The 16,200-nt window shown below is 41.2% G+C and overlaps 1 protein-coding gene across 1 annotated transcript; it reads left to right on the top strand.

Moving 5' to 3' along the window:
* The first annotated feature begins 514 nt into the window (after positions 1 to 514).
* Positions 515 to 15,821, top strand: PPP2CA (protein phosphatase 2 catalytic subunit alpha). Its single transcript, XM_048319850.1, has 7 exons — positions 515 to 808; positions 11,853 to 12,062; positions 12,579 to 12,752; positions 12,933 to 13,022; positions 13,309 to 13,470; positions 14,222 to 14,340; positions 15,079 to 15,821. Exons 1-7 carry the CDS (start codon positions 707 to 709, stop codon positions 15,149 to 15,151), a joined length of 930 nt encoding a protein of 309 aa, XP_048175807.1. The 5' UTR covers positions 515 to 706; the 3' UTR covers positions 15,152 to 15,821.
* The last annotated feature ends 379 nt before the right edge of the window (positions 15,822 to 16,200 follow it).

The following is a 16,200-nucleotide window of genomic DNA, read 5'->3' on the forward strand; positions in this document are numbered from 1 at the left end:
GGAGATATCTATATGCATTAACTGCAGCGAGAGCCATAAACACTGTGGAGCCGCACAAAGCCCTCAGATACATCGCCTCCCGACCCCGCAGTAGGCGCTTGGCAGGCGGGGACCGTGCCCCGCCTGTGCGCCGCGAGAAGCCGGCGCTCAGCACCCGGGCACAGGAGGGGCCGGCACCGCCATATCGGCGACCCCTCACGGCGGTGCCCTGGCTCCCGCCTCAGCGCTGCGGCCGGGCGGGGCTGCGCCGCACCGCGCCGCGCCCCTCAAGCAGAGCCCCCATGGGAAGAGCGCCAGCCCCCGGGCCAGGAGCAGAACCGGGAACAAGGACCGGCACGGAGCACGCCCACCCCTCGCTTCCCGGGCGGGCGCGAGGTCACTGCCCTCACCCGCCCCCTCCCCTCAGAGCGCACTCGCAGCCCCGCCCTGGCGCCGCGCACGCGTCGTCGGCTCCCGCGGCGTCCCCCTCCCCGCGGTGGGGCCGGGGCGGTGACGTCAGCAGCGGCGGCCATTACACGGTGCGGAGTGAGGAGCGGCAGCGCTGCCGCAGCCGGAGCGCCCCGGGCCGCCCTCTCCCCGCGCTCGCCCGCCCTGACGCGTCGCGGCCGCCGCCGCTGTGGGGAGCGCGGATCGCAGGGGCCCGCGGGGCGGTGCGGCGGCAGCAGCAGCAGCCGGTGAGGAGGAGGAGGAGGAAGGGGAGAGCGGGATGGAGGAGAAGGTCTTCACCAAGGAGCTCGACCAGTGGGTGGAGCAGCTCAACGAGTGCAAGCAGCTGTCCGAGGGGCAGGTGAAGAGCCTCTGCGAGAAGGTGAGGCGCGAGGGGCTGCGGGGAGGCGGCGGGGCCGGGCAGGGAGCTGCCGGCGGGGGCGGTGCCGCTCAGCCGGGCGGGCGCGGGGCCCTCGGGCGGGCCGGGGGCTCGGCGCGGCCCGGCGGGGGGAGCGGGCCGGGAGCCGGGGCCGGGCGAGCCGCGGCCCCTCGGCTGTGCTGGAGCCTCGGCTCCGCCTCCCGTTCGCTCAGCGCCTCCTAAAATGGCGTCGCGGCCGTGATGGATCCTCGGGAGAGACCCCCGAGAGACCCCCCGGTTAAAATGTTAAATCAGCCCCCAAAAGCGTGAGTTATTACAGTGGAAATAAAAGGTTGTGGTAAGCGTTTGGAAATTACAAGCGATGAAGAGCTGCTGTTTTGATTTTTTTTTTTTTTCATGATATGAATAACCACAGACATGTTTATAGCTAATTGAAGGGTAAATTTCCTTTGAGGTTTTGGCTTCCCTCAATAAGGTTCTGGGTTGCACGAAATTCACAGAATAAACATTCGAGATCCTATATAACTATATATTTTCGTGGTGATGGTTTGAAAATGTTGAGACGTGGGTGTTACAGAGCAATGTGTCGATTGAGACGTTTGTAGCTTAGAAAGGTTGTAAAGCCAAGTCAGGATAGATTGCGTTTTGGAAATAAAGGAAAATGTTGTTCTGGTAGCATCCAGAGGCATTTTCCAGTTGAATTCTAGTTCTGGTTGTAACTTAATAGTTGAGGGTTGTTGTTGTTGGGTTTTTTGTTTTTTGGGGGGTTTTTTTACTACTGAAGGTTTTATGTATTCCTGTATTTCTAGACTGGAAGATGGAATATTTGTGAGTTGTTTGGGAAGTGGATATTAACGAATACATGAAGTTATTGATGTACTTGCCACAGAAAGTACTTAGAATATTTTAAAATTGGAATTATGCCTTCAAATACTACATCGGGTTGTTTTGGAAGCAAATTGTTTCAAGAGGACTGTCTATGATCTTAGTAAAGAACTTGCAGTGCTTTGGCCAGACAGGCTTTTGCTCCAATATAGATTTTAATTCACTTGTATTCCGGCAACTCAGCATTGTTTCCATTTGATCCAGGCTGTGTATTTTAAACGGTGTTGCAAGCAAGTGGCAATGTCACTGCCTGGCTATTTCCATGTGCGTCTCCAATGACAGTGGTCCAGCTTCTTCCTTGTATTGCTTTGTGCGAGAGGCAAGTATTTCACTTGCCATTGTTTATAAACTGATGGGTATTGAGTCCTGAATCCCACAGGAGTGGGTGCATATGGCCTCATTTTGTGGGGCTGTATGGTAACTTGCAGGACCATGAGGGATGTACAAAAAGCTTGCAGTATGCTGGGGGTTTTGGTTCAGTGAGGAGCAAGCATACAACTAGAAATTCCTTACAGGAGATACAGTAGTCCCAGTCATCAGTGTTGCACAAGATGACATTTTCATTTTTTTCCCAGTGGAGAATAGAAATGAGCTGTATTTATGGATAAATGTGTAACGCTCCTCACCGAGATAATGGTAAACGAAAAAATAAAAGAAAACTTTATGTCTGACTAATGTGTGTTGAGATGAGAGGCTATGAGAACGTGAGAGCAAAATCTACCTGAACAATGTCATTTAGCAGCAGCCTTCATGTTGGCTGAGTTGGGTGGCTGTGAGCTCTGGGTAGGATGACAGTTCCCTCTGTGTGCTGGGTGTGTGGTCAGCACTGTGCAGAGTTCAGCCATGGGGCTGGTGATGTTAGGGAAAATTGATTTGTTGCTGGTAACTACAGGTGGATTTACTTGGACTTTCTGCTAGGAGTAGTTAAGTTTCTTCATGGTTGCTGAGGCAAGGAATTGGAAGTAGGCCCTTGATGTCCGAGTTTTCCATTTTGTCTCTGCTGTGTTCATGGAAGTGGGGTGTGAGCTGAGTTCTGCACCTTCCTGCTGAAGGACAGCACTTGCTTTAATGTGTTCCCATGCTCCCAGCACCGACTCTCAGAAATCTCTCTGGGTTGTGCTTTGTTTGGACTGTTTAAGTAGTTTTGTGGATGTAACCACACCAAAAGGCTGTTTTTGCATGAATGGCTTAAAGACAGTGTCAAATACAGCTATTGTTCCAAAGGACAGATGAGGACCCTACTAGGTATAAACTGTTCTTCACCACACTGAATTGTAGCTAGGGCTAGTTAAAATAAACAATCAAAAAAATTCAAGGGCTTTTTCCTGATAACACTGTTTGATTGGATGATCTCCCTGACGAGTATTTCTTGATCTGCTGGGGCTTTGTGTGTGCAGGCTGGTGCCTCTCTAATAAGGACAAGCCTAACGGCTTTCTTGTATTTCAGTATTGATACCTGAAGAACGTAACAGCTTTTTACAAACACAGTAATTGTGTGGCCATTTGTGCATCCCAGTTACTTTCTTGGTGTGTCTTTCACTGAGCCGGGTTACCTGGGTGGTGGTGGTGGTGATGGGAACTGGGGAGAAACATCTTCGAAGTCTAGAAATAATTTGTAACCATGAATAATACATTATACTTCACAGATGATTTGAAATAATCAACCTCTGAGTAGCAGTTAAATTATTCTAGACTTAGTACGTGCTCTGTATTTAAAGTTACATCAGTTGAGTGACCGATTGGGTGTGCTTTGCTTCAGCATTTGAGAAGAGCAAGTTCTAAAGAAGTGGTCAAAATATACCCAGTCCAGTTACATGTCAGCAGTGTTTGTCCTGTTAGTGCTGAATTGTTTATTGGCAGAGGAGAAAGAAAGTCCTTTATTGCCAGGTGAGAGTTTTTCCACTGGCCATTTTGAATGAAAGGATGCTGGTATAGAGTTTCTTTTTCATACATTGTGAGGGTAGAGGGAAATGGTCTTGTCTCGTCTGTGTATAAATGCCCTTTATCACAGGAGCTAGGGTGTGGTGCATTGCTCAGGAAGGTGGGATGACAGTCTAAAATTGCACAAAGGAGTGAGGTGAATTTTTGGATAGCGTTTGTTTTGGTTATTGCGGAAGGTATCTAGTGCAGGTGGAGGCAGAGATGTCAGAGTCACTCTCTTGAAAACACTACTCCATAATTAGTGAGTTTCAGTATGGCATCCAGTTTTTGGAGAGAGAGATGACTATTTGGTCATATATACTGTGTAGAGTGTTCAGGGTTCTTGAATTGCTAGTAAAACACCTTTGAATGGACAGTGCTGCTAGACAAAATACTGTAAACTAAGTGAAGGGCTGATACTGGTAAAGGCATTCAAGGAGCCTTGATTCAAGCTTTGACTTCTGCAATTTTTGATCTGTAACAATGATATTGGTTACATCTGCTTTTTGATTTGTCACCAGTGCTAATATTCATAGTGTAAATATGTTTCCAGGCCATACTGTCCTCTTGTAAGTAGCTTGTTCATGGTGTATTTTTATAATTTTTTTTCCTGTTGCAGAATTTTGACTTTAGCACCTGATCTTCCAGGTTAGGGGTTCTCTAACCAAACATGCTTATACCCACTGCAGCTGTGTGAGTTGCTCAAACTCATTTAGCTTATGTTAAGTGACTTAATTCTGAGAGGACAAGTATGTTACTAATGAAACTAAAGCCTCTGCAATCAAGGTTCAGTTCCTCTAATGTATAGAACTTACATGTTTTGTGGCTCTCACTCCTGTGTTTTAAGCTGAATTGTCTGCCCGACTTCTTTTTCAGACAGAGGCACATGTTCCCTTCTACTTCTCTGCTGTTCAGGAGTTATCTTTCTTAGCTGATTACTTTTGGCCAGGAGTGAATGTTTTAAACTGTTTCCAGTTGCATTTGCAAGGGCTTTTTCATTAGCTAGCTTTTGCATTCCCATATCCATCATGTATAACTAACTATTCTTCAGACTAAGATGATTGGGAAAATTAGTGTTCCTGTCTGAACTTGCTGTAAATCAGCCAAGAAACCTGCCCCAACAGAATTCCCAGGTAGTGAGAGTGTGGTGTACCCTGTGTGGTGGGCTGTGTATTGGGCAGGTTCTGTGTCCCTCCACCCCTGGCCCTGGCAGAAGAGGAATGTGCAGCATTGCAGTTCTGCCTTAGCACTGCACTGGCTTCTGGATTCTGTAGCAAGGGAGCTCTGCTGCCAACGGCAGGAGGGCCCCTCAGTAGCTGTTCAAGGGGCTCTGGGAGACCAGAGAGTGGCTTAGGGCTGCTTTGTTGAACTTTCCCAGGGATTGGGTCACTGATGGGGCCATGTAGTTGCACCTTCTGTCTCTGAAGAGTTACGAGTATAGTGTACAAAGCCTATTGTAACATTTAAATAACTGTGTTTTAGATTATTCTGGAACACTTTAAAAAAAAAAAGTCTTTTCATGCCCAGTATTCTGATTTGTTGTGATGGATTTGTTGTGGTTTTTTTTTTTCTGGTGGATTTTGTTTTGGTTTGGGTTTTGAGTGGTTTTTTTTTTTTCTTTTATTGTGGTTGATAATGTAAAATGGAAATTATCTCTTTCCACAGAAGGCATTTGAAGTGTCAACCTCACCAGCCTTCTCACCTAGTCCGGATTTACATAGAACATCTTGATGTGCATATGAAAATTCAGTCTTGAATGTGCCGCTGATTGTAGCATCAGCAGCTTTCTGGGTTTTTTCTTGTTTGTTTTTTTTTTCAATTCTAGTAAATCCTGTAAAAATTGAGTTGTGCTGGCAGTAAGATGTTTGGTTTTGGTTTTTTGCTTTTTAATTGCAGCATTAGTTGTGATCAAGTAGGAGTGAAAGATACTTTTGTTGTTTTGGGCATAGCTTAAGCTAACAGCAGTAAGCACTCCTAAGTCAGAGCGAGTTCCTACTTGAGTTCTACCAGTTTAAGGCTGAAGATATGGATGTGGCTGCAAGACTGATGTCCTCTTCCAAATCTACCTGTGCTAAGGCTGTTGCCTCCTCAGATGTGATGACAGTGCTGCTCTGTGATTGCTTCTGAGACATTTTCAATTACTCATCTGGGTTGCCTTGCCCAGCACAAAACCCAATCCTGTCTGGCTGTGTCTGGCAGGAGTTCACAAGGCCTCGTACAACAGATCTGTGTGAGGGGAATCAGAGGAGCAGGGATTGAATTTTCACCCTTGCTTAGGGACCCTTAAACACTAGACCTGTATTCAATAATGCTGTTGTTAGTTGTTTTTCTTCAGGTAGTATATATTAAGCTGGAAAAAGTCTATTCCTGACTAAAGAATGAATGCTGGAGCTCAATTACTCGGTAGCCAGGTCTCCAGGATTTCTGCTGAATATCTTGAACATGCCTTCCAATACAGGTGTTTCATGCTTGCTGGTCGGCTCTAAACTTTTTCTTGAGTTTTGACATGCCATCCTCCAACTGGTATCCTGACCTGTAGCATGACTGCCAAGCTGTGTTGGAGTTACTGGAACAAAAGGGTTGAGAACTTCTAGTTCATTGCATGAAGCTGGACTTGTGGATATCAAGCATAACTAGTTTGGGAGTAGGTTTAGCCTATTTCTTTTAACAACTTGAATGATTCAAAATGAATACAGCTTGTTCTACAGACAGGACTGAAAAACATCCCTGTAAGTGGTCAGCTTCCTGCATTGCTGTCATTGCTGTGTTTCTTGGAACTCCCATGAGGCAAGGAAGGCATAAAGGTTCTTGAGTTATTTGCCTTCTTATGTTTTTTAAAAAAGATTTTTCTAGATTATTTTTCTTCAATTTAAAATTAAAGATACTAAGATCTTTTGTGTGAAGCAAAATAATGACATCGAGTTCTTTCAGAAGATCCTGTTCCTATCCCCACTGCTCTTGTCAACTACTGCTGGATAAATACCCTTTCCCCCTTCTTGCAGATTTGCTTCTGAGGGAAAGAACACTCATCAGTTACTGAGTGTGTAAGACTGATCTTTTCAAATGGAAATGTTATGGGGACTATCAAAGTTTGAATGGTGTCAGTCCTTTTGTAAGGTAGAGAGGGTTATTTGGCAGAAGTTTGCTGCTTGCATGCTTTCTTGTAGATCATCTAGAATTTACAGGAGACAAAGGAAAGTGGTTGTCTTATTTAATCTTACAGCAGTCCTGGCATTGGGATTGCTCTTTTGGTTGGCTAAGATCTTGTATTTAAACTGGTCTCTCTTCTCACCGAACAGAAGAGATTAGAAATGAAGGTGTAGGTGCTTGTCAAAAATCCAGAGAGAAAGCAGATGTATCATCTTCTGTCCCAGCAAAAGACTATTTTGCAGCTCAGACTTTTATGTGGATGGAAATCCTGGTTTTACTTACTTTGGAATACTAAATAATTAAAAGTCACTGGGGAGCTTTGTATTTTAATTTTGCTCCTACTTATACATTCACATTGAACTCCTTAGTGGATTGTGAAGTTCAGCATAAATCAGTTTCCCATTTGTGTCATGTGTAATCTGACTGCCATGCCCCCTTCACAGAAGGGTTTTATTGGAGGCTTCATTTATCTAATTTTGTTTAAAATGTAAGACAGTGAATGAAAACACTTTTGCTTTAAAAAATGAGCCCATCTCTTGTCTGAACCTGCTCTCTTTCCTCCCTATGTAAGGAGCGGGGGAAACCTTTAAACTGAAAAGCATTGACTCTGCAGAAGAATTGCTGACTGTAATGGATGACTTTGCTTGGAACTGGAATCTCTTCCAGGTCATGATATTTGGACAGCTAAAACCAGTATTCATCCCAATTAGCTGATCATTGTGTCTTTAGTCACATCCTGTGCACCTTAGTGACAGGAAATTATGGGTGTGGTTGAAGTCTTCAATCTCATCAAAATATCTTTATGGTAACTACAAATAACTATTTCTTGGTTACAGTGGATGTTTCTCATTACATACTTTACTAGACAGCATGGTGGGCTGCAGGTGTGAATTCTGGTCTGCCAAGAATGACATGTTACCATCTGCAAACATGACTTTGGAGCTGTGTTGTCTAATTAAAATAGTGGTTGTATTTCCTTTACTGAGTTAGTGGTAATCTTTTGATGAGTGCTTCATAGTGCTGCTTCAAGCATTGAATTCTACACAGACACAGTGATGTTTACTGTTTGGTTTGGGTCTTGTCATTTTCTTTTATGTGGCCCAGAATTTTTCAGGGTAGATAATTGGGCTGAGTTGTCAGAGCTCGTGCTAGAATTTGGGGACCTAAGAAGAGGTTGGAGTAATTAAGAAATATCTGGTATATTCTGGAAACACAGAGGAATTTGGATACAGATTAATTCAGAGGATTTTGCAGAAATGGACCACTGGAAATTATTTCTGTGAGCCAACGTTGATGATGTATGCTGCTCATGAGGGAAACTTGCTTATCCTCAGCACAGAGTGAGTTGAGGAAGTAATATGGATGGGTTATGGCTTTTATGGCACTTGACTCTGAGCCTTAATTTGTGGCATATAGGATAAAAATATATGGAGGGAGCAGGGGAAGTAAGAGAGATGTCTGCATGCATACAACCACTGCATCTCATTAAATAAACTGAGGATCTGAAAAATCATGTGGTAGTAATGTTAATAGTCATCTTTTCAAAACTCTCATCCATGGTAGTTCATACACTTGGATCTTGTACTGTCTTGAAATGATGAAGCTGATCTTTCCATTTTAAGAACAGCTTTTTGCTGAGATGTGCTTTGTAAGCAGAGGCACCAAAGCAGCTTGGTACTGTTAAGCTGGGCCTTTAGATGATGTGCAACAGGCCAGGTATGGTTTATTTCTTAAGTACTAGGTTGTGCTTTTTATTGTGCTACTCTTTATAATAAAATGAAAATTGGTTGTTTTCTTGTGTGTTTAAACCAATATTGGTTTTATTCTTGTTGAGTTTTGGATTATACAAGTCTTCTCTTCACAGTGAAATGACTGAGTAAGCCAGTATCAAGTCGGAATGAATTCCAGTCACTATGACTAAGCTGAAATGTATTTGATACGTGCATATTGTTTGAACTTTGAGATTGTTCTGAGTAAAATATGTAACTTTCCACCTCTGTGTTTATGACACAGTGTTTATGTTTATGACAGCATTGCACTTGGTGGTTCTTATACTCTTCTTGTTTAACTGTCTCACAGCTGTGTGTTTTTTCTGTATTAGACTTTATTGGTAATTGGCTGTAAAATTAGCATTTATCAACTTGAAGTAATGTTTTCTTTGCAGTCTTATTCTGTATCTGTTTGCATTTTATTTTGAAATGTGAGTGTAGTGCTGAAAAAATAATTAAACTGATTCAGAGGCGAGGTCTTACAACTGTAATATAGTAGGTTGTTGAGAACAAGTTTTTGCTTAAGTTAAGTACCCCACACCACAGAAGTTTGACTTGTGGTGGTATTCTACTATGTAAAAAAGATTAATTAAGTGTTGGAGGTGTAGAGAAGTTCAGGGCTGTCTTAATGGTAAGAATTGTTAAGAACTGAAAAAAGGCAGAGATACCAAAGAGTTAGTAAGTACTCAAGAGAATCTGTTTATGAATTTTGTAATTGTTTATCCTGATGATAGGCAGTGAAGCCTGGATGTTTCAAAATGTTGATGTCAAAATACTGCAGTGTTGCACTATTATCCTTTGTGGCAATAGGTCACTGGGTTTTTGAAGTTCAAGGGGTGGTGTGTGTGTGTGTATGTCTTACCTAGTTCTCCTTTGTCAGGTGGTTGGATCAAGGAGTTTTCTACCTTCTACTGAAGGATGCTGAAGAGTGCTCTACTGCTTCCTCTCTGTGAGGAAGTGTAGGAGAGCTGCTGGTGGGAAGTGCATTTGTTGGAGGGGAGGATGGGTGGGGGGAGGGAGTTGTGTGATGTGGTGAGTAAGCAGCAGAGATCATGGATCTCGATAAAAGAATCAATAAAAAGAGGGAGTGGAACCAGGTGGAGTTCACAGGGCTGTGTTTGATCCAGTTCAAGGTCAGGGGCACAGGTACTGTAGGGGTAGTATTAGTGATTTCTTACCATTGTGAAATTATAGCATTAAATGTAATGTTGTCTTACCAACTTGTGTTTGTATTGTGTTACAGTATATTAAAAGTCCTTGTTTTGGTGTTTTTTTTTTTTTTTTTTTTTTTGCTTTACCTTTATATAGGAATTCATTTAATGTGGAAGTTGGGATATAGTAGACTGCTTGTTGGTGGCTTGTTTTCAGGATGTTGTTTTTTCTATCTTCAGCTCTGCTGAAGCTCTTTTGTAGAGCCAAGTAGAGTGTTTAAGCACTTGAGGTTGTGCCACTTCTAATGCTGTGGGACATAAGACTGTAAATGAACTAAGCAGTTCCTAACACAGTGTTGCATGGAGCTGGCTTTAGAGCATGGAAATGTTGGAATCCCTGCACCAGCATTCCTCCACTGCAGGATTTAAGCAGAGGTTGCTGTTTTGCAAGTTGACCTGGAACAGTCTTTTTCCATCAGAGTAGCTGACTTCTCTGTGTTTTTGGTCATGTGCGTATCTGAGTGATTTAATATTTCAGAAACTGAGGAAGCAACAACTCAGTTGCTGAGAACTCTGCCATTTTCAGCACAAACGCTGCATACCTTTGATGAAAAATGAATGCTGCATTCTTTGTGCAGTGCTTCAAGTGTGTTGAGAAAATCCAGTGGTAGAAACATTCTAATTAAAGAGCAGGTTTTTTTTTTATATCGAAGTGCTGTAAGCATCTGTGATGTTCTCTGTCAAAAGGAGAATTAAGCTGGCTAATGCTTCTAATATAAGAGAGTATTAGAAGAGGCTAAGGCTGATAAAACACCTTCAAAACATCCGGTGAGTGCCACTGCGTTAAAATTAACTCAAGTCAGGCTATCTTAAAATAAATCTGCACTTTTAGCATCAACCACAAGCCAGGAATGACCTATCTTTAGTACTGAGCACACTGTATGTGGAAACTGTCATATGAGACTGACTTTTGATGTAAATATGTCTGCAGAGTGACATCTAAAGCTTTGTGGTGTGCAGGGTGCTTAACCACACTGCATTTTTGCATTTCTTTGCAGTGTTGAATGAAACATTGAATTTAATGAATTTTCCATCGTTAAACTTACATGTTGCTTCTGTTTGAAGTGGTGACTGTGGTGGTCAGCCAGGATGACGTGTGGGGACAGTGAGACCACTTTTGGGTGGGAGTGTTAGCCACTGTCTTGTAGACAACTTGGATTATAGAATAGAATATAGTTTTTATATATTCTCTTGTAACGGAGGTAATGAGGTAAAAAAGGATCCTTTTTGAATAGGAGCATTGACTATTGAAAAACAGGGAAATCTTTGTAGATGGTAACTAGTAAACTCATTACTATTTATATTTCTAATACGTTCTTGATTTAGCAAATCATTGTGGCATGTGTCTGGTGACTGTTCTGAGAACAAACTGTAACAACTGTCTTGCATTATTTCAAAATTATCTTTCTGGTGCTATATTTAGCCTGTGCTTCTTCATACAAATTACCTTTGTCTGCAACTTATATATATAACACAATTTTTTGGGAAAAAAATGGTGATGACAAAGATCTTACCCAGCTTTGGTTAATAAAGACACAACTTGATGTTTGTGTTTAATCACAAAACTTGTTGAGAAAGCTTGTGCAGGTAATGACTTGCTCTGTAATTGCTGGTAGCTGTGGATGTTTGTTTCATTCTGCTTCATGCAGGACTCCCTGCCCCTTGCAGGTAGGTTGAAGATGTTTGTACAAATGGGTGCCAAAGTGTTGGTAGTGTTTTGACCATGTCTGAGTTTGTGCGCTGAGAGGTAAGATGTTGGCAGGATTTTTAGATTTAATTTTTCAAGATACTTAAAAACTTCTTAAGTTGCAGTAGCAATGATTATTGTTTTATGCTTCACAGAACCATTTTTGTAGAAAGTCTGAAGTTTTACTTAAGATACCATCCTTAAGGAGGGAAAAAAGCCACTCAACTACTAATTACTTGTACAGGGTTTCATAAAGCAAAATGCTGTTTTAAATAAAAAAACTTTTACCTCAAGTGCTTCAGAGAAGGAAGGGACAAGAGGTCCTAAAGAGAGCAGGTAGCAGAGTTGGAAGTCGTAGAGTGTGTTTTGAATAAAACGACTGTTAATAGACAAACTCACAATTTATGTGCTGTTTTGTTTTATAGGCTAAAGAAATTTTGACAAAAGAATCCAATGTACAAGAAGTGCGATGTCCAGTCACAGTCTGTGGAGATGTCCATGGACAATTTCATGACCTCATGGAACTTTTCAGAATTGGAGGCAAATCACCAGACACAAACTATTTGTTTATGGGGGACTATGTTGACAGAGGATATTACTCAGTTGAAACAGTCACATTGCTTGTAGCTCTTAAGGTAACTTTTCTTCTCAGCTGTACAGTTTAGTGTAAAATATATCATTACTATCCTGACTACACTTAATATCTGTTATGATTTTCATAATGCATAACAATGCATTGGTATTAGAGGTACCAAAACTGACTTCTTGGCTGTCTTAGTTTTCTAAGTCACTTCTTAAAAAAAATTCATGTTCAGGTGCAAGCCTGAGTTTTATCTAAAATGAGTGTTGAGTTTATTTATTACTTGACTAAGTAGCAATTTAAGAATCTGCTTGGAGAGATCAGCTTAATGCACAGGTGTAGTGAAGTCCACTAGTAATAATAAATACAACTTGTAATTAATCTCAAAAGTATTTGGCAGTTGAAGATTTCAATAAATTATTCCTTTTTTTTACCTCAGAGGTTATAATTGAATCTTCAGAAGGGTTTGGTTTTGATTGCTTTATTGACGTGTGGCAGGGAATGAAAAGTGCAAATTCTGTTCTGGGGAAGAGTTACTCATTGGTGCTCTAAAATAATCTGTTCTGTTTAGGTCCGTTACCGTGAACGTATCACAATTCTTCGAGGGAACCATGAAAGCAGGCAAATCACACAAGTTTATGGTTTCTATGATGAATGTTTAAGGAAATATGGAAATGCAAATGTTTGGAAATACTTTACAGACCTTTTTGATTACTTGCCTCTAACTGCCTTGGTGGATGGCCAGGTATGTTGACATTTGACAAAGTCGAATGTTTTTCATTGTAAAGGGAGCTCTTAACACTGCATTCTGTCAGTTCTCATCTTTAAGGGAACCTCATGCAGATTTTCTCCTAATCATTTATTCTAAACTGTTCTAACTGCACTGATTAATGCAAATAAACTTCATGTATGTTAACTCTTGCAGATTTTCTGTCTACATGGTGGCCTCTCTCCATCTATAGATACACTGGATCACATCAGAGCACTCGATCGCTTGCAGGAAGTTCCCCATGAGGTACTTTTTTTCTAAGCCAATGAGATTGATGATTCAGTATGTACTGGGGTGTTGAGTTCACAGGCTGAAAATGAAATTCAGATCAACTTAGCAATATTAAAGTGCCTGTCTTCCTGTTCTGGATTTTTTAAAGGAAAAATGAGGGGCATCTCCTTGCTTAAAGAAAGAAACATACTTTTCAAAGCGCTGTGCAGGGGTGGTTTGTGTGCAAGTTTTTTGTGGTTTTGTTGGGTTCGGGTTCTTTGCACTTCACCTCTGAAACATCATCTATCTACGTCTCTTACAGGGTCCAATGTGTGATTTGCTATGGTCAGATCCAGATGATCGTGGTGGCTGGGGAATTTCTCCTCGAGGTGCAGGTTACACATTTGGACAGGATATTTCAGAAACCTTTAACCATGCTAATGGCCTTACGTTGGTTTCAAGAGCTCATCAGTTGGTAATGGAGGTGAGCAGGGACAGCCTGTGTGTTCAAACTTTGGATTGTGTCCTTGGTCTGATTATTCCATGCTCTGTGTGTCAGAGACGTGCATCTGCTGCTGTGACAACTGATGATCCAGCTGAGAGGCTTCCAGAGACTTGACCTTGACAGTATTCATGTGCTACTAAAGGAGTTTGACAGTGGAATAACCTTTATTTTGGCCTTGTTTTCCTGAAAATTTACAGTAATATCCCAAATCAGGCTTTGGTACTAGATGTGGTATTGCATTTCTGTGTAGATAAAAAGGTTTTTAAATATGTGTTCCTTGAAAAAAAAGGTGTATTTTTTCTTTTTAGCTTGGATGTATGCTTTTGTTCTTGGCCTCTAGTTATTCCTAGCAGTTCAAATGTTTAAATGTGTGTCTGGATTCTGGTTTTGGTGATCACAGTTGAAGGTTCAGAGTAGACTGTGTACTTCAGAATTGCTGTTTTAACTATTTAATGTTAATGCAATCGAGAAATCTTGCTAGGTGGTTTGTTTCTTGGTTTTTTTTTTTTAATATCTAGCTCATATTTACTAGTAGGAGGCAACCTATGATGGCCAAAATTCCTTTACCCTTTTTCTCTCCAGAAGGAAAAAAAGACACGGCCTTAAATTTATTTAAAATAACCCTATAAATGCCACTTAGAGCTGTGTGCATTAAAAGATTGGTTTCTAGTCAGGTGGTTACATGGGGTACGTGAACTTGGTTGTCATAATTATTTTTTCCTTCCTCCAGGGGTACAACTGGTGCCATGATCGGAATGTAGTAACAATTTTCAGTGCTCCAAACTATTGTTACCGTTGTGGCAACCAGGCTGCAATTATGGAACTTGATGATACTCTAAAATACTCCTTGTAAGTATGTTTAAAAATGAGAATTACATTGCCTGTGATTTTAAAATACCACTTAATTGTGTTAAAGTATGGGGGTTTTTTCCCCTCTATGCTTCTGGGAGGTGGAGTGAATATGGAATTGTTGGGTTAGTCTTGGAGTCAAGCCTCTGGAACAGTTGCTGTTGAGATCATCTCTGTCAGATTAAAGTGAGACTCCTCATTTTTGTTTTGTATAATTACCTGGATTTTAATGAATTACTGTGTAGGGATGTGATTTGAGAGCAGGAGTAGTCTGTCACATCTAAGGTAATGCCTTCCTGTTGGTCTCGGGCAGGAGACTTTCGGAATCTTTGAATTCTTCAGATGTTGGGATGTCAGCTTTTTGAATGAGATTTCTAATTAACTACTGCAGCAGCAACTTAACTAGTAAATGATGCAAAAGCACTGTGCAAACTGCCCTCTTTGATAATAACTGGAGACTTTAACTTTCTAAATAGAGACTAATGTTTGACCAGTTTGAGTCTTAAAGCTAAAATTAATTTCTCTCCAGACCTTCATGGTAAGAGGAATTTAAAATGTGATGGTTATAAATACATACTAATGGGAGTGGAAGAGCTGTAACACTTGTTCTAGAATACTTAACTTGGTTGATAAAACTTGCAAAGATTCACCTGTACTAAACCACTGTAAATTCATATCTAGAACATATGTGAATGTAAGCTGAGCTCTTGTGTTTTCATTGATGTCTGTGCTCTTCAGTTTGCAGTTTGACCCGGCACCACGCAGAGGTGAACCGCATGTTACTCGTCGCACCCCAGACTACTTCCTGTAAAGAGATTTTAGACCTGTACAGTATTGCCATGAACCATATGTTGACCTAAAGAAAATGGGAAGAGCAACAGTAACTCCAAAGTGTCAGAAAATATTTAACATTCAAACTTTGTTTTCACATGGACCAAAAGACGTGCCATATTCAATACAAAGCCTCTTGTCGTCAACAACTGTGACCACTTTAGAATGAACCAGTTCATTGCATGCTGAAGCAACATTGTTGGTCAAGAAACCAGTTTCTGGCATAGCGCTATTTGTAGTTACTTTTGCTTTCTCTGAGAGACTGCAAATAATAAGATGTAGACATTAACACCTCGTGAATACATTTAACTTTCCATTTAGCTATAGCTTTATTCAGCATGACTGTAGATAAGGGTAGCAGCAAACAATCATTGAAGCTTAAAGAACATTTTTAAAATAAGTACCAAGGCCTCATATTTGTTCTGAAACTGTTTGTTTGTTTTATTTTCAGGGAATACTGTTTAATTTAATTGTATTGATTATTTTTTTTTGTCTGCACTCAGTTCCCTTTTCCACTCTGCCCTACCATATTGTCCCTTGTAATTGTCCAAGGATAGTGAATTACTTTGAACAGAACTGTTTTTTTCTGTAAAACAATGTTACTGCAGGACAGAGCTGCAGTGTTTTTCATAATAAACTTGTGAACTAAGTATGGAAAAATGTCAAAATTCTAATTGCATCTCAGGTCAACTGTGGTTTAATAAACTAACGTGTAGCTGGATGGGTTTTATAAACTTGCATAGAAATTTCCACCTTAAAAATAACTAAAACTGAGGTGATACGGAGTGTGCTGGAAAACTCTGACTTTTGAATCCTGTCCCAGGAAGGTGCCTGGGCTTGTGTCTCACAGCTGAGAACAGCTTGCTGGTTACTCACATGTTGCTCTTTCCCTCTTGGTGCTCTACTGAAATACTCAGAAATGGAAGAATGTAGGATCACTTAATTGATTGTGTGTGGCTTTATTTCAAGTGTAAATCTAAGTTTGAGTCATTTACAATGTAGGTGCTAATACTTAAAATCATTTTTCTG

Source organism: Corvus hawaiiensis, chromosome 15, assembly GCF_020740725.1.
Source record: "Corvus hawaiiensis isolate bCorHaw1 chromosome 15, bCorHaw1.pri.cur, whole genome shotgun sequence".
Taxonomy (NCBI): domain Eukaryota; kingdom Metazoa; phylum Chordata; class Aves; order Passeriformes; family Corvidae; genus Corvus; species Corvus hawaiiensis.